This window comes from Pholis gunnellus (genome assembly GCF_910591455.1).
Source record: "Pholis gunnellus genome assembly, chromosome: 18".
Taxonomy (NCBI): Eukaryota; Metazoa; Chordata; class Actinopteri; order Perciformes; family Pholidae; genus Pholis; species Pholis gunnellus.
The window spans coordinates 15317014-15341379 of record NC_136545.1 but is presented as its reverse complement, the minus strand read 5'-3'; the positions used below and the strand labels follow the sequence as shown (position 1 = coordinate 15341379).

Genomic DNA, 24366 nt, shown 5'->3' with positions numbered 1-24366 from the left:
CTTTTTGGCTCGTTGACTTGCCACACCTAGTCACAGTTGATGGTGATTTATGGCCTGAAGTATCCAGAACTTTATAAAAAAATCAAGCATAAATTAGCATAAAGGGAGAAAAAACATAAATACATCATTGTGCAAGAGAAATACCGATTTCTTTCTATTTGATTTGTTTTAAAAATCCTGAGACCTGTCAGATTTATCTTGGGACCCTTTGCAGGGTCCACACAGAAGGTGAGTTTTCCAGGAGTTGTGAAAAGCCTCATTAGCTGAAACAAAGCTTGAATTACATGTTCAGAATAAACAACAGTGGGCTCTGAGCCATCTGTCCTCAGACATCCTTCAGCATGTTTTATTATATTTGTAGGACGTGGAATGCCGAACATGAAACACTGTGACCTTGTGACGTGAGAAGTGGCCGTCTGTAAACAAACTGGAGCTGCTTTTACTCCCATGAGATGCTCTGAGCGACCTTATTCGATAGGAGATAACTCATGAGATAAGAATGGATGAATCTTCACAGAGGAAGCCTCTGGGAATTGAAATGCTCTCTATGGGTCTGCTGTTCTCATGGCCTTGCAGTCAGAGGTTTCGGACAGTTGGTGACTTCTGGGGAAGATAGTGAAAATCTTTGGAGGCCTGAAGTAGTCAGACAAAAAGGTTTTTCCTTTCTCCTTTACTGGAACTTATTCACTTTGATTAGGACTTCTAATAATGCTGTATTAATACGTGGTATCCATTACTGCTCACTTAGATAGTTAACACCTGACTCTGCAGCGCCCGGACGGAGCTTTATAGCTTCTGTCAGCTCATTGTTTTTGGCTTTACTTCCTGCAATTCCATGCTTTCATCAGTATCCTTTTTGCACGCAGCAGGCACATTTATTTTCAATGAAAAAGCTTTAAAAACCGAACCCAAACAGCAGACAGTCAAAGTTATCGACTGGCCGGTGAACATAACGGAGCATTGAGCAACTAAAGAGGCAGATATGTCCCTCAGGAGATGGTGGAGCGCAAACAAGAGCTAAAGGAAGAGTGCATACTTGGCTTACAATCATCAGGTGGGCACAAACATGAATGGTAATGTTTCTCCATATCTGCTGGATGTGTAAATACAGCAACTGTCAACTTAAATTAGGTGATAACATGTCAGTGTTGTGTTTACAGCTATAGTTTCTGATGCCTCTACGTGGACAAATCAGCTATTGCAGGTTTAATAGCCAAAAGGTGACCAAAAAAAAGCTTTTAGTCGCAAGACCATCAGCAGCACAACTCAAAATAGTGAATAAAAACATAAAGTTGGCACCCTGGTGGCCTGCAGAGCCACTGCCAACCATTAACCCTCTTTGTGTCTGGGTAGGAAACTTTGCTGCATGTCACCCCAATCCTTAATGTCAGCTTTCTACTGTCGACTCTCTAAAAGCATCAAATACAGAAGGAAAAAGATTGAAGATCCACTGTGAGCCAGCTGTAAAGGTTTAGGTAAGAAGTGAGAGGTCATCATCATGAGTACGATTGTTAATAAGCGTCTGTGTGAGGGAGTACACACTGTTGTTTCTGGAGGTCAGGGTCACTCTACTACAGCACATTATTTTGTACACGTCACTGTCTGCTCCATTTTGTGTCTTGACCTCGATGGAGACAGAAAAGTATGTTGCAGCTCCTTCTCTTAATAACTTGCTGTTCTTTTGAAAGGTCATTGCAAAAACACCTCCCTTCCTCCTTCCTTCTGTCTGCATTTAATTAAAAAATCCAGTTAACATTGACTTATGTAAACTGCAAACACCACTTACCCTCTACTTACGCCAATACGACGGTACATGAGTTGGTCGGCATGGTAACAATTCTTTATTTTATTTGGCTCCTATATAAAGTCCATTATTTACTGCTGCAATAGTCTAATTTTCCTTTAGAGTTTGATAAAATAGATTTTCTTTTCTTCAGTCAGTAGGTTTTCCTCCACACCAAAGATCATCTTCTTTTTCTTGACGCAATATTGCTCTCTAGTGGTTACTTCTAAAACCTTTGGATTGGGAACATCAACCAGTTTATTTATAGCTGTTTATCTTAATCTGTAGCTCTACACAAACATTAATACTCATATCTTTAATCCTGTTTGAGGAAGTTATTTATATTACGTTGTAAGGCACTATGGCGGTAGCCTACAACTAACATTGGGTCAGTGCTGTAAAATCCTGATTAGACTTGTTATAAATAGACAGAGACATGCACCCACATTTAGACAGTAAATGTAAAAGCTCGTATTACAACACTGCATCAAGACAAGCTGATGGAAAATAAATGCAAAATAAGTATATGATACAATACCATCAAGGAGCCACCAGAGGTCCATGTGTTACAGCAAAACAGGCACTCAAAAATATGTACACTCATTTCAAAAACCTAATCTGGTCTAAATCGCTGTATAATTTCACAGCTTTGTGAAAGAATTATATGTTGTATTAATATAATTCAGCAATTAGCCCTTATAACACATTTTGACTAATGTCTGCTTGCAACTAGTTTCTAAAAACATCCCATCATAACAGGTTTCATATCAATAGTCAGAAATGATCATTTGCATTGTGTGGATATGATCACATGACATGATATTGTACACTCAGTGTCACGTTAAACATGGTAAAAAGGAAAGTATTTGTGCTATTTATGATGCAGTGAGTAACAGAAAAAGAAAAGACAAAGTCACAGAGAGGAATCTTTTAAGCTCCAGCCATTTTACACTTATGTAAGGCAATCACATTTGACAGTTACGGGTTACATTTTTGACTGGCCACATATGCTAATTCTGATGTGTGAGGATGAACCTCCTCATCGACGAGAAACAAGACAATCCCTCCAGGGGACAGAAATCTGTCAGGTCGCTGAGGTCGAGGCTCCAGACTCTTGTTGTTCCTGAGAACTATTTTAAAAAAGGAGTGGAGGGGGAAAGGAGTCAAAGAGTTAATTAGACCGCCTCCCATTTTTGAATGAAGTGACATGACAGCCTGAGAGTTGCTCATGAGCCTCAGGTTAGATATCTGCTATCAATGTAATCAATCTCACCACTTCATTTCCTTGTTCACAGTGTTTACGTGTTGTCTCCGTTGAGCCATGTCAGTCTACAGCTACAATAAACAACCTGTTGAGGCGGGGCCAAACTGTAAATACCAGAACATCTATTTGTAGTAAATCAGTGTTATTTACTACTCCGTTCACGCACCTTTGTTTCTGCAGAGGCGGCAGTGACGTGTTCAGGGAGTCAGATAAAGGGTATTTCTCACCAACGCTTTCCTGTTATTTTCCAGGCTCCTTTGTTTGGTTGCAAGGCCTCGGCCTGTCTGTTCTCAGGGGAACGACAGCAACATTTGAACGCTTATGAACACTCCTGCTCCCATACACAGACTGCTCCCATACCTGTTTGCATCACTGTGTGTGTGTGTGTGTGTGTGTGTGTGTCACCTTGTCCTTGGATTGAGGTGATACATCCCCGCAGTAAATTCATGTCTGTTTCAGAAAACTTTATACGCCTTTGAATACTACTATATATATTAATATACAAAAATGATCCGGTTTGAATTCATAATCATTCATATTGAACGTCAAAATGAGAAGAAAGAGACGACCTACATTCATTTAAAGTTTGATGCAGAAGCTGCAACTTATAGTTTTTCAAAAGCAAAAAGTATGTTTTCCGGCCAAATTTCAAACTTTTCATTTCCCACTTTGTTTACTGAAGAGATGATTTGAAAACACATTGAGGATCCTAGTTATAGAATAACACTTTGTCACTTACACTCATCTGAACTACATTCAAATTTGGAATTTGATTCAGGGACAGCTTGTTTTTTGGTGGGATTTAGTTTTGAGCTTTCATTTGAATATAAATCGGATAAAATAATAAAGTGGATTGGAAGTTTCCTCCTCGATCTCTCGACAAGAGGACGGAGCCTTTGTTGCTTTTTCAAGAGTGTCTCTTGGAGAAGAAAAAAACCTTGCTTTTAAATTCCTGTCCTGGGCAGACACAACAACAACAGGAAGAAGGGACATTTTCACAGGTGTCAGGAAGCACAGGAAATAAACAAGCTGAATACTGGAAAACATTTTTTGTAAGAGTCAGAGGTGAGGCTAATAAGGATATTTTTAGCTGGGACCGAATTCTGACAAAACGTTGAATGATATGATTTTGATGTTTCGCACTTTAATTCTGTGTGGTGATACAGTTTATTAAAGGGGGAAAAAGCATCTTTCTGGAATTATGTTTCAACTTTTACAAAGTCAAAATTACAAAGATGATGAATATTTAATCGAATCATTGTCATTAACTGATTAACTGCATTTATCACAGACCAATTTATGTGCATATTTCATGTTTTAAATGCCAGTAGATCACAATATAACTTTGTTGAGTATCTTTACAAAATGCATGATAAACTCAGATAATGTATTTCTGAAGATCACAACTTATAATCAAATGAATCTGTGATCAGCATGTGCATTGAAATACAACATGATTTGCTAGTTAACACAAAGCTACTTTGATTATTAAAGGATTTGTGACTTTATTATATTAAAATATGATGTGAAGGATGTATTCTTTATGCAGACACAAGTACTTGTTATTCTTTCATTTGGTAAAGTAGCATTGATTGATTGGCTTTTATGAATGTTGTCCTGCAGGTATACTAATGTTAAAATGTGCATTTCTCAAGAAAGACCTGAAACAATGTCTCAAAATTGAAATCATTTTTATTCATGCTTGTTGACAAATGTAAGTCCCGTCTGCAGTGGATGTATTTTGGTTCAGCTATAAAGGCAACGCTGAGCTGAGAAGTTTCTCTCTGTTGCTGCATTGGATGAGAAACTTCCCCAAATTCTCTCCCATCTGTGATCTTTTGTACAGCGAGTAAACCCAGTAAATCCAGTCTTTGCACTTCATTTCTTCTTATGCTATTTGTGGTGAGAGTATTTTTTGCATGGGACCCAAAGAATGAGTAAGTAGGTTGTTCCAAGAATTAAGAGTCAAGCATGCCTGATAAATTCTCAGCAATCTCTGCTCATGTGTTTGGACGTACGATGCCACTTCACATCATTATGGGAAATAAGAATTCCTTCTCCTCAGAAGACATATTTCTATCCAGACATTTCTACGCTGTTCAGAGAAGCCTTTTCAACCTCCCATAAATAAATCCCTCTAATATCATTCAGAGAATATCAAAGTCTTCTCCTCCTTTTTCTCCCACAGAAATTCCTATTCAGAATTTAGTTTGGCTCAGTTTCTGGGCAAATTATTTTTTCAAAGGTGCAATGTGTCTCTGCAACATGTAGATATGTCAAATTCTTCTAGAGATACTGTATTATAAGCACGCTGGTTCTTAAGTGCACATGTCATAGATCCTCTTCAGTCTTCTTACTCAAAGTCAGCAAACATTTGATTTGAGTTATTTATGGATCAATCTATAACATGTTTAAGTGAGAACATGAATTCCAACATGGTCCCAAGATGTTAAAAGACAGACACAAAACATGCAACTTAATTTAACAAGATAATCAAATATGCTTCTCATTTTGACTGAACAGCTTCCACTTTTAGTCAATGAAACAAAATGAAAAGAGTCCGTGATAACTTTGGTTTAATTGTGAGCGCATTCTTTACATTGGCTGGTGTCACATACATGATATTTTCCATGTCCACTTTTCATAAATACAGTACGAATAAGATATCAATATGGAAAACTTCAAAAAATATTCAGTGGACTACAATGAATTCATGAAAAATGTTGCCGTGTCCAGTTTGAAAATAAATGCAAGGTCCTTTTCTTGTGACATTAACTTTTCTTTTTCTCAACAATAATGTATGAAGGCACACTAAACGAGGTCTACACTGCAGCTCATGGGAACAGACTCCGGGATAATCTTGAGAAGCAGACAAAGAACAGAGAAAAAAGAGAATTTGAAGAGAATAACATAGTCCCGTGTATTTCATTAGAAAAGATGCTTGAGTCAGACGAGGACCAAACAAACAAAACAAAACTTCCCAATGCTGTAAAAAAGTTTCTCATTGTTTAACATAATAAAATATATCTTTTAGTTCATTTATAAGTTAATGCTACATTTACACTGAATAGATTCAGTCTTGTCAGCACTTGTCAGCGAGGGTTGAGCCGCTTCGGAGCGGCGGATCTGTCCGTGTGTTGATCTGTGTTCTGGGCCGTGCTGACCTCTCCTGAGCCCACCTCTCCCCCTGAAAATACAAGTGAGAGAATCCATTACTCATCCAATTCATGCAAGTGGCCAATTTCACAAATGACATTATGAAAAATCTTCATTTTTTTTTTACCTTCTTGGGGGTCAGTCTTGAGTTTGCCGGCGATTTTGGCAAAGAATTTGAGGGTGAGACAAGCTCCAGTCTCCCTGTCACATATGCCACCTTTGCAGTTGCATGTCTTGCGGCACTCAATCCCATAGGTTCCATACAGACAGTCTGTAAGGAAAGAAAACATGACTTTAGATTTATCTGCCTTGTCATGCAGAAGGGTTAGTGTTCCTGACTGGATCTGATATGGGGCCATATTCTATAGTGTCAAAGATTCATATTCACGGTCAACATAATTATCCAAATCAGTGATTTAGAGAAATGGGTAAACTGCAAGTGGAATAGTTGCACAAGCATTCATGTTTGAATGTCTCAACTCCAAGCCTCTATGGGCTAAATATCAAGTTAAATGTCCAATTTGTATTTTAAGCAAGGATGCTCATGTCTGCAAAATGTGCATGTAAACCCATTAATTAGATGGCAATTTACATTGTGATAATAAATAAATATGAGCCTTAAATAGACTGAAATAACAAGCTGGGATACTGCATTTGGTGCAACGAGGCATCACATATTCAAAACGCAGCACACAGTAGGGCACATACAAAAATGTTGAATGTGAATGTATACCTTTGCAAATGCCATATTCGTCTCCATAATCGTCCTCGTCTTTGTAGAACTCGCAGAATAATCCCGGTCCGCACTTCACCCCGTGCATCCCCGACACCGTGCGGTAGCAGTGCTCTCCTCTGCCGGCTGCGCAGACCTGGCAACAGCCGCAGTCATCCAGCACCGTCCGTGTGCACCGCTGCGTCCCGCCGCACCGCTCCACGTTGCACCGGTCGGGGCAGTTCACCGCGTACTTGACATTGGCGCCCCACGCCGCAGCATCGCGCACTATGAGTGAGGACAACACTGTGATGAGGAGGAAAGACATCACTGGGTGCAGGGCAGGGAGCTCGTGGCTGTCTTGTCTGTCGGCTGGACGTCTCGGAGAGAAGGGACGGAGAAGCGGACCACCTCTGGGAGACTTGAGTGGAGTGACCCTCTGGCTCATCAGGTTGTCTGGTTATCAGCGATGAGCAACTTTGTTTTGCACATGGCTTTGCCTCTCGTCAATTTCCTCATTCCGGTGTTGTCGTCCTTTTTGCCAGTCAGCCCCCTTTTTTTTGGAAATCCGGCGTGGAAGTGGGATTAACTCTGGACCGCCATCCAGGAATTGAAATGCGTGTGACCTGATGTCATAAGTTATGTTTGGTTTGTTTTTGTGTTAGTGACTGACGGAAAAAAACCCTCGTGACTGGCTTTGAAGAATCACATTTGAAGTTAGGATGTTTTTTTTTCAGTCACAACGTCCTGTGATTGGAAATAATATTGACAATGAATACATGAATGAATGAAATCATCTTGTAGGCTCACATGAGAGCTAATGAGGTGATTTTCTTGTATTAAGGCTGTGTATCAAGTTTAAACGTGAAAAATGAAACGAAAGATAAATAGCTACGTTTATTTAGTATAACATATCCAGGCCTATGGGGTCGTACACACACAAATAAAACATGAAGTTATCGACACTTCGATTGTCTTAAAAATTGCCCTTTTTATAGCTAATCTGCAAACTAGCATATTATTATCATTATTTTAAATAGGCCAAAGTAAGAAGAAGGAACTGACTAAAAATAAAACATATATCTTTAAATACACCAGTTTAAACCTGTATTTGGATATAGAGTGTTAACAGTGTGTTGTTGTGTTTATTTTGTTTTTAGAATTGTGTTATTTTTTAAAAATGTTGTAGCTTTTAAAATGGTAAATCGTTTTTCTGGCTTTAATTAATTGATTGAGAGGCTATTACAGGAACATATAATGCTATCAAGCCATAAAGGAGACAACAAGAGACAACACAAACAACAAGATTACAAAAGTACTTCAAAGGTGCACTAAGTGTTACAATCCATAAAGTTGGAGGACTCACAAGATTAAAAGGGAAATGGTCACATCTTGACTTTTACTCAAAACACTGGATCCTACATTTCCCAAAATGCAACATCATCAAGGTTATTGTCTTGACAAAGTTCCCTCCTGAGCCACAGAGGACAGGCTCAGTAATAAACCTCATGAGAAGTAAGCTACATGTGCAATAATTGGATTGCTCCTTTAAATAGCTTATTTAAGATATATATATATATATATATATATATTTATTATCCAGTTTAGTAGCCTAATGCTACAGCTCTAATATGTATATCAATAAGAAAGAAGCTGTGCTGAAGTTGTTGCTTTGTTTTATTATAATGATTATTAACAGACATGGAAAAATAGAAGAAAAGTGATTGATAGGTGAATAAAAACATGATGATGATGGTGATGATGAAGATAGTGATCCCCACTCCGAGACACTAGATGGCGTCCTCCGACTCTGATGTCCCCGTCAACCTCAAAACCTCAATCAGACGAAGAAGAAGAAGAAAGAGGAGAAGGTTGATATGATATTCACGTCCAAGGGAGACCTCACCGGGACGGGACAGGTAACGCAAACCACTTTATCTGCGGGCCGTTTTACAGTCAAGGTAACTCACGTGTCTGCGGTGTATCGTATCGATTATATCAGCCATATTATTATCTGAATACGACGTTATAACGAGGAGTGTTTTGCTGAGAGCTGTCATGAGGGGCTTGGTCGGGTTTCTGACAGCCATGGACCAGACTAGCAACTGCACTGCTGCAGCCAACCGTTAGCTCAGCTGTTACCGCAGATGCTATAATAATGTTGCCGGTGTTTGTCAATGACACCGGGGGGGAGGTGACTGCGTTTCTAGTGCACATATTTGGCCGTTTATGTGGGTGAAGCGAACAGCCAACGTGACGGTAAACGTTACACAGTAGCTAATATCGCTGGAGAAAACAACGCGTTAACGCTACGAAAATGTTGCATCTTCAAGGATAATCACGTTGCAGTCCCGACATTATGGAGCTCATGTTGTGGTGACTCCATGCAAAGCTAAGGTTAAGCAAGGTTTGTTAACAGCCATTCATGTAGACGTTGCCTACATTATTGTCGTGGCAACACAGCAACCGACCGTTGTCTCAGCAACTTCCTCCAGCTTATTGTGGATGAGTTTCAAACCCCTGGATCACCTCCAGCTGGCCCTCACGCTCTCGTAGACTGAGGCAGCTATCCTGCAGAAGAAACATGTAATATTGGCCACATTATATTCGCATTAGTACATAATTAGTAGTTAGTACTGTTAGTACTTTTCTCAGTCTCATTTCATCGTTAATTTAATGTATTTGGGTCCCATGTTTGGACAGTACAAGTAATTAAACAATGTGAAATCAGGCTCAGTGTTTTAACATTTCTCTCTTCAGCTCTCTCTTCATTTTACATAAAATATTAATCGATGAATAGAAGTAATAGGCAAGATAAATCAACAAGGAAAACAACCATTCGTTGTAGCCAATATTTACATTTCATATATTCGGTCCAAATAAAGTGCATCTGTGTTTTTATTTTTTTTAAACAAGACTTAAAATATGAGACGTTCAGGAACATGTTGACATAGCTTTGTGTACTCTAAATTGTCACCCTTCCGTAGGGCTGGGCGATATGAAATAAATCAAATATCGCAATATTATCGACTAAATACCTCGATATTTCATCAGTAATGAGGATATTATGACCAAGTAGCCAAAGGCAAAGCTTGAACAGTATGATAAGTTCGTAAAATGACATCTCTACTGTGATGCTGCCTTTAAAACACTTCCTCTCTGATCAATCATGCTGCATGCATTGAAAGTCACTCACTGATATTGATTTATAATGTATGAATGATAATGGTTTTATCATTCCAGCTTCCAGGCCTACACATGAACCTTTTATGTTTTTATTTTTAAAGCTTACTGACAAATTGCTGTGGTATTTGTCTCAATTTGTAATCTGAAATACTATATGTTTTTATGTGTGTGTGTGTGTGTGTGTGTGTGTGTGTGTGTGTGTGTGTGTATTGTAAATGCTCCAGATGGACTGACGTGCTTGATCAAATCCTTAACGTCCGTGTCTTAAAATTCCAGATAGTTTGAAGTCGGTGACGTTTGCGCCTTACACTGCTGCTGCTGGTTGTCTGACCCGGAGAGTCCATTGCTATATCAATGCTCGCTGTTATTTTTGGCCAGAGTGGAAACCATATAGCCCCACAGGCCTCAGGCAAGGCACGGGAGATGACTGTGGACTATGGTGGCATGCTCACATGTTTAGCAGCGACTAGCATTCTGTCACTCGCACCGGGTCATATTTTTGTAAGTGTTAATCATAGAAAGAGTCTCGGATCATTACCCAAGAGTGTGGGGATTTGTACTTTACAACTCAACAGCTTAAGTCACCAGTTAGTTTAGCCTCAAAATGACTTGTCGGGAATGATAAGTCATTTCTTTTGGTGTCATTGTAGCACACGATATAAACACAAATCTGTATTTTTGTTCCAGGAAAGCTGTTTCTATAAATATGTACAATTTTCACTCCAGAGCAACAGCAGACCTGCTCTTTATTAGTTTAGAAAGCAGACAAACATGCAGACAGACAGGCCTGGAGTTAGGTTTTATTTGCATGGGATTGTATTTCAGAGCACCAGCTGACCATCTTGGAGGCAATAACTATGAAAACCGCAATGAGAATATGAATGAATTTTGAAAAGGGAACTGATTATTACCACTCATGCGCTTAATTAAAGTCTTTGACTGGTTATACTGTAAAATCAATACCTTAAAATGTTAATAGAACCCAAAACATCCCTTTTGTATTGCGTAGCATATCAGCTTGTGAGACAAAAGTCTCCTCGTTAGCGTGGGTGTGTTGGTTAGCTGTTATCAAAGGGTGAGCTGACCTATTTCAGTGATACCCACTGGGCCTATGCCACTAGCCTGGATGTACTGTATGCTGGAAGAGTTCCAACACTAAGGAGAAACTTGACACCTTTACTCTGAATTTACTTGGCAGGAAAACGCATTAGATCATTGGCTTTCAGCTGCAAACTTATGACAGAGATTAAAGAAAAAGCCATTTCATTATGTTAATCAAGTGTGTGGGACGATACGTGTGATTTTTAATAAATCTGTCAATTGACAGCCCTCACTAGCTCGTATTTCCCTCTCTGTTTTTTTTTCAGGTCTACATTAGAGTCTAGATAATGCTCAGACATGGTGCCTTGTCAGACCCATGTTTTGCTGAAGTGGCAGGAGCACTTCAATAGCTCCTGGGCTGCAGAAGACAGTGTCCAGACAGCCAGGAGGCACGGAGCCGCTGTGCTCTACAATAGGCTCCTTCTCAACAAGGAAGTGGTGACTCTGGCCCAACCTGTGCAAGAACTCGTCGGCCCACGCCTGCCAGACTTCGAGTGCGAGTCCAGTGCCTCGGCGGAGAAGGAAGAGTACCTTTCATCCCTGCTTCACAGCCAGCGATGGCTGGCCCACCGGATGCTGACGCAGACCTCCTACACCTTGGGCCTCCACCACAGGCTGGTAGTCCTCCAGAGGATCTACTACGCACTTCACCGAAAATACCATGACAAATTCCGCGTGCAACTGCCCTCCCAGTCCACGGACGGTGGCACCGAATGTGGGCAACTTGAGCTGGCCTCACAGCCCTGCCGGCCAGGGGGAGCATCCAAAGTCAAGTCGGGTACGGACGTTCTGATCGAGATGGGCGTGCGGACGGGTTTGAGTCTGCTCTTCTCGTTGCTGCAGCAGAACTGGAGGTACGCGGCCTCCGTGCATCCGGAGTCGGTTCTCTGCAACGACGTGCTCGCCACGGCGTCCTCTGTGCTGACGTCTCTGCCGCCGCTCTCTCTGGCCAACGAGAACAAGATCCCGTCAGTTGGGCTCGACTGCCTGACTCAGGTGTCCGACTTCCTGAAGAAGACGTCCGTGAGCAGCGGGACCGGTGGGGCGGACCCGACCGGCCGGAGACTGGCGCTGGAGCTGCTGCTCGGCCTGGCCATGCAGAGAGGCTCACTAAAGTTTCTGCTGGAGTGGGTGGAGGTAGCCCTGGCTGCTTCTATGTCCTCATCCTCCTCTACACTGTCCTCCTCTTCCTCCTCCTCCTCCTCCTCCTCCTCCTCCTCCTCCTCACTGAGCTCCCAAAACTCAGCTGGCGTGGGCTTTGATGTCATCCATCAAACGCTTCTCCAAATGAAGCAATATTCGGTAGGTCTTCAAATTTGGACCTTTTGGGTTTTTTTCGTCTATTGTTGCCTTGTAGTCTTTTCTGGTGTTTTTGGAGTAATCTTCCTCTTACTGTTCCATTAACTCTATTCAGACATGACTGTTATTATTAACATGTGACGTCAGAGCAACGCCTTTGTCCTCACATCGCATGATTATTTGGATTTATTGGATTTATTGGATTTATTGGACTATAACATAGGGTCACCTGGAGTAATCACCTCAGTCCTGATTGTATGGGACTCTTTTACTTGTATTTGTAAAAAGAGCTTTTTCTCTAACATGGATGACTTAAAGTATGGCAAACAACAGCCTTGGTAGTAACTTGCATGCTCATTTATGAACACACTGGTAAATGAGGCCCATCGATTGTAAAGCAGGATAATTGCTCTTCGCCGCCACATCCATCCCGGCTCTAAGCTGTTCTTTTTGTTTGAACGGTCTCATTTGAAACTCTGAGCAATGCATTAGTGTGCAGATAAGGAATGAGATTGAGCCAGTCCTCCTTTCCCTCCCTCTGTATTCGTATTGAGTCATCCCTTAGCAGGCTAATCAGCTTTGCAATATTTCTAGACAAATAACAACAAAGGGCTGGGTATTGCCAACATCCTCATGATTGTTTTAGCCCGTCCTACACACAGTTTAGAGCTCTGTAATAGCTTAAGAAAGTCACAACACTTAAAACACACTTCTGCATCTAAAGGCTAGGATCTAAAATGTGTGCCTCTTGACTTCACCTTCTGCCTGATCATGCAGTGACTTGTCACTGTGTTTGGAATAGAGGCTTTTTTTTTCTGGTTTAGAAAGGATGTGCAAGTAAAAAGTGAGGAATGTGATTAAAAACAGATGTATTGTACATTCAAACCAACCTAATGTTTACACACAGGGAGTCCCAGGTGATGGTAAAAACACACTATGTTGATGGCTAAACAAGTATTTCTTTCCCCCAGGGTTTCCGAGGGGATTCAGTCAATACTCAGGTGCTGAAAAAGGATGCAGACGGACTTTGTCGTCTCTCCCAGGCAGCTCTCTGCCTGTTTGAGGAGGTACATACTCTGTAACATTTAGGCGCTTATTAAGAACCGATATATATTTTCCAGTAGCTGACTTTATGGACCTCACCCTCCTCTCCCCTTTTGACAGATTTGTAACCTAGCGTCCTACTGCCTGTGCTCCTGCGGCACTAATGCAGCTGCTCCTGGTTCAGAGAGTGACACCGTCATGGTGTATGTGTGGGGCAGCAACAGCAGCCATCAGCTGGCAGAGGGGACTCTGGAGAAAATCCTGCTGCCAAAGCTGACTCAGGGTTTTAGTGATGCCCAAATGGTGTGGCTACCCATAATACTGATAACCCATAATATTACTCTGCTACTTTACATCTCAGCTTTTAACGTCCTTGTTTTTTTTTATCCACTTTGTCCGTCTTTTAGATCGAGGCAGGCCAGTACTGTACATTTTCAGTATCTGCAGACGGTTCAGTTAAAGCATGTGGAAAAGGCAGCTATGGCCGCCTGGGCCTGGGGGACTCCAACAACCAGTCCATGCCCAAGAAACTTGTGCTGGAGCCACACAGGAACATGAAGAAGGTGTCCTCCTCCAAGGGCTCTGATGGCCACACTTTGGCCATCACTGTAGAGGGAGAGGTAACAAGTTAAAATAACTACTATACGTACTGATACATATTTCAAAGGTCTGCAGACTGTATCAGTCAAACCTACATTTTAACATGGGAGACATCATGATTTACACACTGCTCTTTCCCTCACTTCCACTTCCTCTGTTATTATTAGTAAGTAATAAAATGTTTCCCTATTTTCATAATGAATTTTAAAATGTTCAAAATCTGTTTTCCAGGTGTTCAGCTGGGGTGATGGAGAGTATGGGAAACTGGGCCACGGCAACAGTGCGACACAGAAATACCCCAAAATCATACAAGGGCCGCTGTTTGGCAAGGTAGGCATTCAGAAAACCTTCTCCTTTTATTCATGTGTATATTTATTTGCAAAGCCAATGCGATTTTACATAATTTTGCATTCATTATGGTGTCTCTGCCAGGTTGTTGTTTGTGTGTCTGCTGGCTACAGACACAGTGCCGCTGTGACTAATGATGGAGAGCTTTATACCTGGGGAGAAGGCGACTTTGGAAGACTCGGTACACACCTTATTTCTCGATTTGCTCTCAACCATTTCAGTGAAGCATGTCGGCAACAACCCTCTGTTTGTGCTGTGTTTCTCCCCCGAGCAGGTCACAGTGACAGTCAGAGTCGGAACGTGCCCACGCTGGTGAAGGACATCAGCGGTGTGGGGCAGGTGGCCTGTGGCAGCTCGCACACCGTTGCTGTGGCGCAGGACGGACGCACTGTGTGGTCCTTTGGGGGAGGGGACAATGGTATGTTGGCAGATGACATATAGCTTGATTTAAGCCCATAATGCAGCGTCTGTGTGAAAGATTATAACTTCTGTACAATGTATAAATTGCTTGAAAATAACACTGTCTGCTGTGTTAACCTAAAGGACAGTACCATAGAAGGATCGTTTGTGGTCTATCTTAACAGAAATGTCTCTGCTTAAGGTAGAGTGAGTTAATGCTGGTTCATTTTTGCAGGTAAACTAGGTCACGGAGACACCAATCGTGTGTATCGGCCCAAAGTCATAGAGGCCCTGCATGGATTCATCATCAGGAAAGTGTGTGCTGGCAGCCAGTCATCTCTGGCCCTTACCTCTGCAGGACAGGTGAGATGCCGCATCGGGGGTCAACCTTCAACTAACCTTACATGAGCTAGGCTCACTCAGCTCTTTCTACACTCTCCTTGTGGACAGCTTTTATTCTGAAGGAGCATACTGACGTCACCTTTAAAGTGAGATTATCTATTTGAGTGAAAACAATGGTATTGTGCTCAGAGGTTAGCAGTCTGGAGTCTTGTTGTTAATACATGAGCTTCAAGTTTTAAGAATGGAGTCTTTTTGTTTGTATACAATGGAGAATATTTAATAAAATGTTGCAATACTTCAGTGGGAAATAGGCTCAATCACCATTGTGTTACCTCCTTCAGCGATAGAGAGTCACTTAACAGACATTTATTGAAATGAAAATGTTCTTTAATGGCACTTTAACAAATGCCACTCTCGTTCTGCATCAGCTCCTGATGTGTTTAGTCTAAATAATGTATGTGTGTTCAATTACATCCTAAATACAAGGATGTAATACAGTCTACAGAGATCCAGAAAAGACACTTATGTTTATTCTTTTTTCGTTTAGGTGTTTGCATGGGGCTGTGGCTCCTGTTTAGGATGTGGTTCCTCTGAGACAACCTCTCTGAGACCCAGGTTCATAGAAGACCTGAGTATCACCAAGATCATTGATATCTCATGTGGAGACAGCCACTGTCTGGCTCTGACGCATGGTAAGAGACCTTCAACAGTTAATCGTCAGCTATTTAAAATGTATTATGGGTAAGAATCGTAATTTCTATAGAGGTGTTAATGGGATATTACGATTGTGAATATGCTCTGACTGCAACGTACGCCGCTCTCCTTCCATCAGAGAATGAAGTGTATGCCTGGGGGAACAACACGATGGGCCAGTGTGGACAAGGCCACACTTCGACACCAATTACCAAACCCAAGAAAGTGCTCGGTCTAGAGGGGGTGTCGATCCAGCAAATCACCGCTGGCACCTCTCACAGCCTGGCTTGGACCGCAGATCCAACTGACAGGTGAAGCCTAATGTCGTCTCTAACAAATTCAAGTGTTTTTTTTTCTGAAGTCCGTGTAATAGTTGTGTTTAATTGGTTTTCCCTTGGTTGTTCGTCATTGTTTTTTACAGCTGAACTCTTTCTCATCCCCCTGTCTTATGAGTTCTGATATGTTTGTGCTTGCACAGCTTTTTTTTTTAAGTGACTTACTTCTTTTCCAGGCAACTGGTGGCGTGGCACCGGCCCTTTTGTGTCGACCTGGAAGAGAGTACATTCACCTACCTACGCAACTTCCTAGAGAGTTACTGTGACGGCATCGGGAATGACACACCCCCTGCCCCCTTCTTATCTAAAAGGTATGAAAGAAAATTCTATTTTTCGTGTTTGAGATCTTATTCAGTATAGAGTCGTGTGCAAAGATCTGTCTTCGTGGCGCGTTGAGCTCTGATCACTTATAATGAATTGAATCTATGTTTTTATCCCATCACATCACCACCCACAGGAGGGCCACATGGAATCCCACACCGTCATGTTCCCTCCTATCCACTTAACCAACATTCCTAATGCTCTCTGTTTGTATTCCTCAGGGACCACCATCAGTTTCTTTTGCTGTGCATGAAGCTGCTGTCCATCCACTTATCCTTGGCCCATGCTGGTGGCACTGGGGCCATGGTTTTGGGGGCTCAGGGCAGGCCCCTCAGAAACCTGCTATTCCGGCTCATAGATACTAATATGCCAGACTCCATACAACAGGTAAACTAACAGTCTCTTACTGGATTATTTCCCTAATATCTTTAAGCTGAGTTGTGACAGGAGGAACTTGTTGGTGTTGTCTGCAGGTGTAAGAACCAAGATGGTAAGAACAGTTTTGTGTGTGATTATAAACTGTCAAGTGGATTGATAGAGCCTTTTATGTATTAATTTATTAATTTATTCACTTGCAGTAAAGGCTAACCATGGATTTCCAAGTGTCTTTTCATGTTGTGTTGACATTCCTGTCCATCCTCAGGCAGTTCTGAACACGCTGTCCATTGGTGCATCCCTGCTGCTTCCTCCACTGAGGGAAAGAACGGAACTGCTCCTGTCCCTCCTTCCTCAGGGCCCTCAGAGCTTAAATGTCCCCTCCAAAGGACAGGTATGCGCATCTGTGCCTCAACAAATCATCGTTCAGGAGGGGGGTTTTTAAGCTGCCTTAAAGAAGGACATATGTTGTTCCTTTGCTGCATGGCTGTCCTCTTTTCAAATATAACTAACTAATAGTTGGCTATAAAATGGATGGATGGATAGAAATGTGTTTGTCCAAATCACAGAACCAACTTGGAGTGTTGCTAAGCAATATGTGTTGAAGACTGCTTGAATGTTGTGAAAATGTGTTGCCGTAAAAAAAACAAAAGAAAGATAAACAAACACTTCTTCTCCACAGAGATGTTTTTGGTAATCTCTTAAATACCAAACTAAACAATTCTCTCTTTTTCTTTCCCCCGTATCTTTCAAAAGCGCCTGCAGCTAGACATGGTCCTCAGCAGCCTTCAGGATCAGAGCCATGTATCTTCTCTACTAGGTTACAGCAATTTTGGAGAGGTGACATCTCTGGGACCCCCTCTGACACCCGTCGTGTCCGCCCGGCCGCCCTCCTCCTCCAGCTCCGTTGAGGCCGATAACCCTCTGCACTTAGCAGAGGTGCTGCTCAGAACCCTGCTCCTCAGCATCGGCTTCTACACGGTATGGAAAGAGGACCCTGGATATTTTAGTGCACGTTGTTACTGTTGAATTAAGAGTTTATTGTACTATTCCTCAACACAATTTCTCTTTTTCTGTGTGTCCACACAGGAGCGGGCCTTCGGCGAATTGGAGAAAAACAGTGACAAGCAGCTCTCAAGTAATAGCCAGGGACAGACTGATCCTCCCTGTCACTTCCACCAGCTGCTGTCTGGACTACACAAACACCTGCTCGCCCATTGCTATATCCATCCCAGCCCCGAGGTACGCTTACCTTCACATATATTTAAACCTGATCGCTCTGCCGTCATATAGTTGCATTTATGTTCACCGTGATTCATCTGTTCTGTAGGATGAGAGCAGTGTAACGCTGCTTCATGAGCATCTTTACCTGCTGCTTCCCTGCGCTGCTGAGACACTCAGGAGATCGACCAAACTGTTGAAGGAGAGTTCACTGGATAAACAAATAATCAAGAAGCTGCACGGTAAGAATTATGGCTGACAACAAGTGTGTCCCATTATATAACCGACCGTAGTTTAGCTATTGTATAGTTATGTGCTTTTATTCATAAAATATAACTAGACCGTGTGTGCTTTTTGTAAAAGATCTGATTACTCATTAATTTACACTAGTATGTGATGGACTTTGGATGTAAATGTGTGTAGTTTGCAACAGAAAAGGACAATATCAAAGACTGTAGAATTTTATAGTCTAACTTTATCTGCTTTTCATCTTTGGGAAGTATCATATACACAACAAATAAGTTCTCAAACCAAAAACCAAACCTCAGTGCATTCAATGCGACATTTAGTTTGTATCCTGACACCTTGAAACGTAGGTCAGAACAACAAGGCCATAAAAACTGTATTTGTATGTGAACTGTCCGAGCTAAACCTGTACTCGTTGCTCTGAGGACGAGCACATTATACACGTTTTATAAATGTGTCCATTTGTATTTCTCAGTTATTTTTATGGGCTGTCACTCTAATCCCCCTCTCTCGTCTCAACCCTTGTCTCAGTGGTGTTGTACAACTCAGTGGCTGGCAGCCTGCTGTGCCAAGTAATGTACTCCTTGCTGCTGCTGCCCCTGGGCACAGTTCAACCCGTCCTGAGCCATTTACTGGCCTTGTTGGAACAACTCAATGATTTCAACAGGTTGCTACCAGAGACCGGCGTCCTGGAAGAACAAGAACTGAGAATGGAGGCTCAGAAGACCTGTTCAGGTCAGTGGAGTTTTGATTAACGCTTCACCCATAGATTTATTTTTTTGATATTAGCGTTTTTTTACACGTTTTTACACTTTAGATTCCTCTTACAGGAGAAAATATAGAGTTTAACCATGACGGGGGATCTTGCTTACAGATAAAAGTGAAGAAAACACATGCCTAGGTCAGCAGCAACAGGAGGAGGAGAGCAAGTGGGCCTGGCTGTTGGATCTGGAACGGTCTGTGGCGTTGGCAGTCGGCCGTTGCCTCGGTGGTATGCTGCAAGGCCCGCCGCCCTCACTTCAGGAGAAAACATCAGAGTTCTGGCTATCAAATGTCCTCCTCAGGAACGGACTTGAGATGGACTTCGAACAGCTGGGTAGGAAAACATACTGCAGGCTTTCATAATATGAGCCAATGTCTTGGCAAGTGGATATAAACTGCATGCAATGTTCATCCCAAGTTTAATGTTGCACTAATGTGTCCACACTTTTGTTTGCAACAACTAATAATAAGATCAGATGACAAACAAGAAGCTACCTAGTTTACCTTATCTACATCTTAGAACATGAGAACACAGGGATAGCCTGAAGATCATGTTATTATGCAAATTAAATGAAATAAACTTTTCGAAGTGTGTAGTTTTCACTTGTTTACTCGTCTTATGTCCCGTGTGATTCTTTGTCCTGAAGTCTCCAGCATGGCGTGGCTGACTGAGGTGGTACTGCTGGGCAGTAGCGATGCCAGGCTGGCAGAGCTCAGTCTGAATGAGGAAACCAGGACGTTACTGGAACTGGCGCTGGGATCCTCCAGAGGACCTGCAGGTGGCCTGTGGCGGAATATGGAGGAGTATGCTCACAGCAAAGGTGCTTTGACTCGCGTGTGTGTGTGTGTGTGTGTGTGAGAGTGCATGCCTGCGTTTGAAAGTCTAGAATGTAAATATCCAGATGACCATTGACAAACTGTATTAATATAATAGCTCTAATCATTGCTGCACAATTATATCGTATATCCATTTCTTAAATGCTGGTCTTTAATTTGTATGTTCTTTCATTTTTGTGTTGTTTTGCTGTGAGAGCAGAATGGGAGAGTGGAGGCTCTGCAGGCGACTGTTTGCTGCAGACTGTCTGTCGCTGCTGTCTGGCTGCTCTTCTGAAACACACCGGACTGCAGAATGAGGCCTGTTGGCAGGACAGGTCAGTACTGTAATATTTACTGAAAGGCCTGTTCCTGAGCATTTTATTAACTCATAACTGTGTAAGATCCATACTGCATACAACTATTTCCTTTATTTTTCCGCTTCCCTTGAGACAGATATGAGCCCTGTGAGATGCTGTTGGACGTCTATGAAACGGTTTATAAAATCAGAAGCACGCTGTTGGCCCATAAAAACTCTCCAAGGATTACACAGGTGCAGACTGCTGTAAAACAGGTACCATTACTAAAATGACTTTATTTCATAACCAAATATTATGCATTGTGTCTATTGCTTTTACAAAATGTAATAATTATGGACCAAAACACTGATTTAAAAACATCATATAGTTTAATAATTGTTCTGTAAACTTGTGTTTTGTTGCGTTAATATTAACAATTATTGCATTGTACTTTCTATTCAAGAGGCATTTTTTCCCCCACTATTCTAACAAGGACTCGCACATAATCTTGATTGCAAATGAGGGAGAACACAGGTGTATTTAAGACATTTCTTGTATTGCAGACCACTCAAGCTCCCCAAAGTCCCGATGCGGACAGGCAAGAGCCAGGCACCTCAGCGGAGCAGGTGGGAAAGGATCACGAGCAGCAGTCAGGAGGTCCCTGCAGCTGGGAGGTGCCGGTGCCCCCACCCCCCACAGCAAACCACAACCAGGAAGAGGTTGCAGAGGAGGACGCATTTGGCAACAGTCGTATGTACCTGTCAGGTTAGAAATGCTTGTCTGTATTTCTTCCCTTCTTCAAGAGACGTTGAAAGCAGGCAGGCCCAGACAGAAATACACATACACACACAACACTACGATACATCTGATCCTCACATGTCTCTGCCTGCAGAAGTCCTAGAATCATTTATGGCCACCCGGGAGGCCATGCAAGTACAGCAGAACGTGACAGTGTACGAATCCTTTGGCACTTCCACCCTCCCCAGCAGCATGGAGAGCCCCGTCAGCCCAGAGAGGGAGCTGGATCCAAAGCAGCAGAGGGAGAAGCAGAGGGAATCCGAGGAAAGCTTGGGTTTCCCTGCTGCATGCCATCTGGTGGTGTCCCGCTGTCTCTTCCTCCTGCTGGGGGTCAGGCCTGCTTGTGTGGAACCCAGCGAAGGGGAGAATAGTCAGGCCGTGAACAATGGAGGAAGGTTAGAGTTTGTGTTCGGCAGCTATGGGGGTGTTTTTTTTCGTGGTACGTTTGTTCTTGTGGTTGCAGTTGTGTTTTTTCTGGGCTGTTGTTGCACTGAACTGTCCTTATCATCCCACTTTTAGGAAATCAACAACAGAATTCCTAATGATGGCTGCTGATGGCCGAAAACAGGTGAGTCTCGCACTCAACCAGAATGCGGCCCCGCCCCTCTTTATTAGTGCTAATGTATTGTCTTTGTCTTACTTAGTCTGACCAATCCAAAAACTCATTGGGATCTTCCAAGAATAAAATGGGTAGGTGGAATATGTTTACTCCTGAATATTTGTTCAATTAATGCATTTTTGAAAAATACATCTTACCTACAATCGTGTATTAAAGGAATAGTTTAGAGAATTCGATGAGAAGATCAACTCTCATAGGTTTAAGTCAGCAACCCGTTAGCTTATCTTAGCATAAGGACTGGAAACAGCTGTGGCCTGGCTGTGGTCCGGCAAGAAAGCAAATAAACGTATTTCCTAAAAATGTCCAACTATGACTTTTACTAATGTGTCATTCTAATGTGTGTGCCGTACCTTTTTTAAGCTTCTTATTGTGTTCTCAGAGTTGTCTATTTGGGTCAGCAAAGATTGTTACACATCATATCTGCATTAATTCCAGGGGAACATGTTGTAGCATGACAGAAAGAGTGCAAAAAGATTCATATTTTGAGTCTCTTATCGTAAATAAGTATTTTTTCATACATAAATTAAAACTGGATTATTAACTCTGTCAGAGGTGTTGAGAGATGGGATCAGAAAAGAGTGCAATACTGGCCTTTACTCTTGTGGTCTGTCTGTTCCAGGTTTACCTCTTTGTTCTCTGGGCATCATGAAAGACGCTTGGGATCGCCTCCGCCAGTGTATCAGCCCAACCTCAACTATGACCCACTATGGCAACAACACTTTGCCTATTCTCAACCAGGTGTTCCACTTTGTCTGCGGGAGCCTGATTCACCCGTCATCCTCCTCCCCAACACTGCCAGGTGTACAGACGTGCACTCAGGCAGATACGAAGGCCATTTCCTTTGCTATACTGCAGCAGCAACAGAGGGCTGAGGTAATGCGATCTTTCCCCTTTTTACGCAATAGTTAATTATTGCTGCTGAGGAATGAAAACTCTGTAACACCTGCAGCTATTTGTTCATTTATTGGTTTCCTCATGTGTTTGGTGTTTTTAAATCGTATTAATGTAATAGAAGTTATCAGCCACACAGGTAATTATTGAAAATCTGCAAAAAAAATGCCGTGCTGGACATTATTTGGAACTGATCTGGGCATTCAGTGAATGCAGTTAAAGGTCTTAACTAACTACTAACCTTTCCCTGTTGTTGTGCTCAGTTGCGTCTGGAGGCCTTCTGTCAGATGTCATCCTTCCTGTCTAAGATGGAGGAGAAGAGCAGCGGGTTCACCGTCTCCCCTCAGTTTCCTGCATTGTTGCAGTCCGTGCAGCTTCAGTTCCTCTCTGGATGTTTTGCTCTGGGAACACAAATCATCGCCTCTCACTCGGGAGCTAATTATGAGATGCAGCATTACATGGTACATCCAGTAATCTCGCCATCGCAATGTTTGTGACGATGTTTGTGAAAGCCGGGAAGAAAGAAGGAATGAATATTTAATTCAAGCCAGATGGACTGAGGAGAATCACTGAATATTGTATTCATTTGATATTTTAGTTCTACATTAAGCTTTTGTCGTACGAATTAATCTCCAATCCCTCTTTTCTTAATCCAGTCTGGTACGCGTTCAGCTTCTATGGATACGCAAAGAGAGCTGCAATCTGCAGCCCACACATTCTACCAGCAGGTGGTGCGGGTCCTCAAGCAGAGGGTCCTGTTGGAGCGAGAACATCCAGGTTTGTTCATTAATTACTTTCAGGAATTTCATTATTGTCTAACGTTTCACAGTTCATCCAGGGAGAGGGCCGAGGGCGTGCATGAGGCTCTCTCATGGCTTAAAGTTGCAAACAGATATACTTACTTTGGCCACGCCTAAAAGCTTACACTCAAAGATTTCATATTTCAATGACAGACACTCTCATACTATCACTCAGGTAACACTAGGTCATTTAGTAGTCCCAGCACTTAATGCGGAAAATGCTAAATAACTAAGCTGTTTTTGTTTGTTTAAGAATGGGATGTCTTGTGTATGGCTGTATGTCTTTCAGTCTTTGTTCTCTTGGCATGAACCTCCTCAGGGATCTTGTTTCATTGTATTTAGTCTGTTCTGTTTGTTTAATTTTGTTCCACTGAGTGCTCTCCGTCCGGATGGGAACAGAGTTTTGTTTCGTTCTATTTTATTAAATTTAGTTTGCTCTGTTTATTGTGAGAGTTATGACGGTTATTGATGTGATTTCCCTTTTTAAAGGTGAGAGGGTTCTGTGTGGGTATAGCAGACTATGTTAGACTTATGTGGGTTCATGTATGTTGGATATAATGCCCTGCACAACTCCCTGCTGCAGCAGTTTCTTTTATTTAATTTTGCATGTAGTTGAGATGTTGTCTCTATCATAACCAGGTTCCTGCCAGCACCTTCTCCTGGCCACAATGTTTGCACTGAATTTCTGCTACCAACCAGTGGACCTGGTGCTCGTCATCAAATGTGGCATCCTGGAGATCCTTTGCATGCTGACCAACAACAGCTGTGCACTGATGAACCAGGGCTGGTTTGCAGCCTCCAAATCTGGATCGCTGCTGCTAAGTGGGGCTGTTAGACTAGCTTGTGCCCGTCTGCTTCAGATATTGACTGTGGCTGCAAGGTGAGAATGAAGAGACCGCAAACCGCTGCAACAAAGTGTTCATTACGTCTCTTACTATTATTTTCATTGATTCAGAACT

The 24366-nt window shown here is 42.2% G+C and overlaps 2 protein-coding genes across 2 annotated transcripts in view; one reads left to right on the top strand and one right to left on the bottom strand.

Annotated features, from left to right (window-relative positions):
• Nucleotides 1-5606: 5606 nt before the first annotated feature.
• On the bottom strand, nucleotides 5607-7359 carry esm1 (endothelial cell-specific molecule 1). Its single transcript, XM_079179415.1, has 3 exons — nucleotides 6937-7359; nucleotides 6331-6474; nucleotides 5607-6234 (listed from the first exon to the last, which is right to left on the bottom strand). Exons 1-3 carry the CDS (start codon nucleotides 7241-7243, stop codon nucleotides 6140-6142), a joined length of 546 nt encoding a protein of 181 aa, XP_079035541.1. The 5' UTR covers nucleotides 7244-7359; the 3' UTR covers nucleotides 5607-6139.
• Nucleotides 7360-8785: 1426 nt separating this feature from the next.
• Nucleotides 8786-24366, top strand: part of LOC306710406 (putative E3 ubiquitin-protein ligase HERC1) — a gene marked incomplete at its 3' end in the record, with an annotated part of 36801 nt that continues 21220 nt past the window's right edge. The window contains exons 1-30 of the mRNA XM_079178926.1: nucleotides 8786-8876; nucleotides 11469-12504; nucleotides 13473-13568; nucleotides 13666-13848; nucleotides 13953-14165; nucleotides 14377-14475; nucleotides 14578-14674; nucleotides 14768-14911; nucleotides 15128-15255; nucleotides 15782-15926; nucleotides 16067-16238; nucleotides 16439-16573; nucleotides 16805-16970; nucleotides 17227-17352; nucleotides 17715-17939; nucleotides 18048-18200; nucleotides 18289-18421; nucleotides 18957-19160; nucleotides 19300-19521; nucleotides 19835-20008; nucleotides 20224-20338; nucleotides 20457-20574; nucleotides 20863-21064; nucleotides 21192-21492; nucleotides 21617-21665; nucleotides 21742-21787; nucleotides 22336-22589; nucleotides 22871-23068; nucleotides 23264-23384; nucleotides 24047-24287. Of these exons, the coding sequence (XP_079035052.1) occupies nucleotides 11500-12504; nucleotides 13473-13568; nucleotides 13666-13848; nucleotides 13953-14165; nucleotides 14377-14475; nucleotides 14578-14674; nucleotides 14768-14911; nucleotides 15128-15255; nucleotides 15782-15926; nucleotides 16067-16238; nucleotides 16439-16573; nucleotides 16805-16970; nucleotides 17227-17352; nucleotides 17715-17939; nucleotides 18048-18200; nucleotides 18289-18421; nucleotides 18957-19160; nucleotides 19300-19521; nucleotides 19835-20008; nucleotides 20224-20338; nucleotides 20457-20574; nucleotides 20863-21064; nucleotides 21192-21492; nucleotides 21617-21665; nucleotides 21742-21787; nucleotides 22336-22589; nucleotides 22871-23068; nucleotides 23264-23384; nucleotides 24047-24287 (5465 nt within the window). The 5' untranslated portion in view covers nucleotides 8786-8876; nucleotides 11469-11499. The remainder of the gene's footprint in view (nucleotides 8877-11468; nucleotides 12505-13472; nucleotides 13569-13665; nucleotides 13849-13952; nucleotides 14166-14376; nucleotides 14476-14577; nucleotides 14675-14767; nucleotides 14912-15127; nucleotides 15256-15781; nucleotides 15927-16066; nucleotides 16239-16438; nucleotides 16574-16804; nucleotides 16971-17226; nucleotides 17353-17714; nucleotides 17940-18047; nucleotides 18201-18288; nucleotides 18422-18956; nucleotides 19161-19299; nucleotides 19522-19834; nucleotides 20009-20223; nucleotides 20339-20456; nucleotides 20575-20862; nucleotides 21065-21191; nucleotides 21493-21616; nucleotides 21666-21741; nucleotides 21788-22335; nucleotides 22590-22870; nucleotides 23069-23263; nucleotides 23385-24046; nucleotides 24288-24366) is intronic.

Coding starts and splice junctions, on each gene's coding strand:
- esm1 (XM_079179415.1), bottom strand. CDS start 7,243: ATGTCTTTCCTCCTCATCACAGTGTTGTCCTCACTCATAGTGCGCGAT. Junction 6,475..6,936: donor CGAATATGGCATTTGCAAAG/GTATACATTCAC, acceptor CTTTCCTTACAG/ACTGTCTGTATGGAACCTAT. Junction 6,235..6,330: donor CAAGACTGACCCCCAAGAAG/GTAAAAAAAAAA, acceptor TTGTATTTTCAG/GGGGAGAGGTGGGCTCAGGA.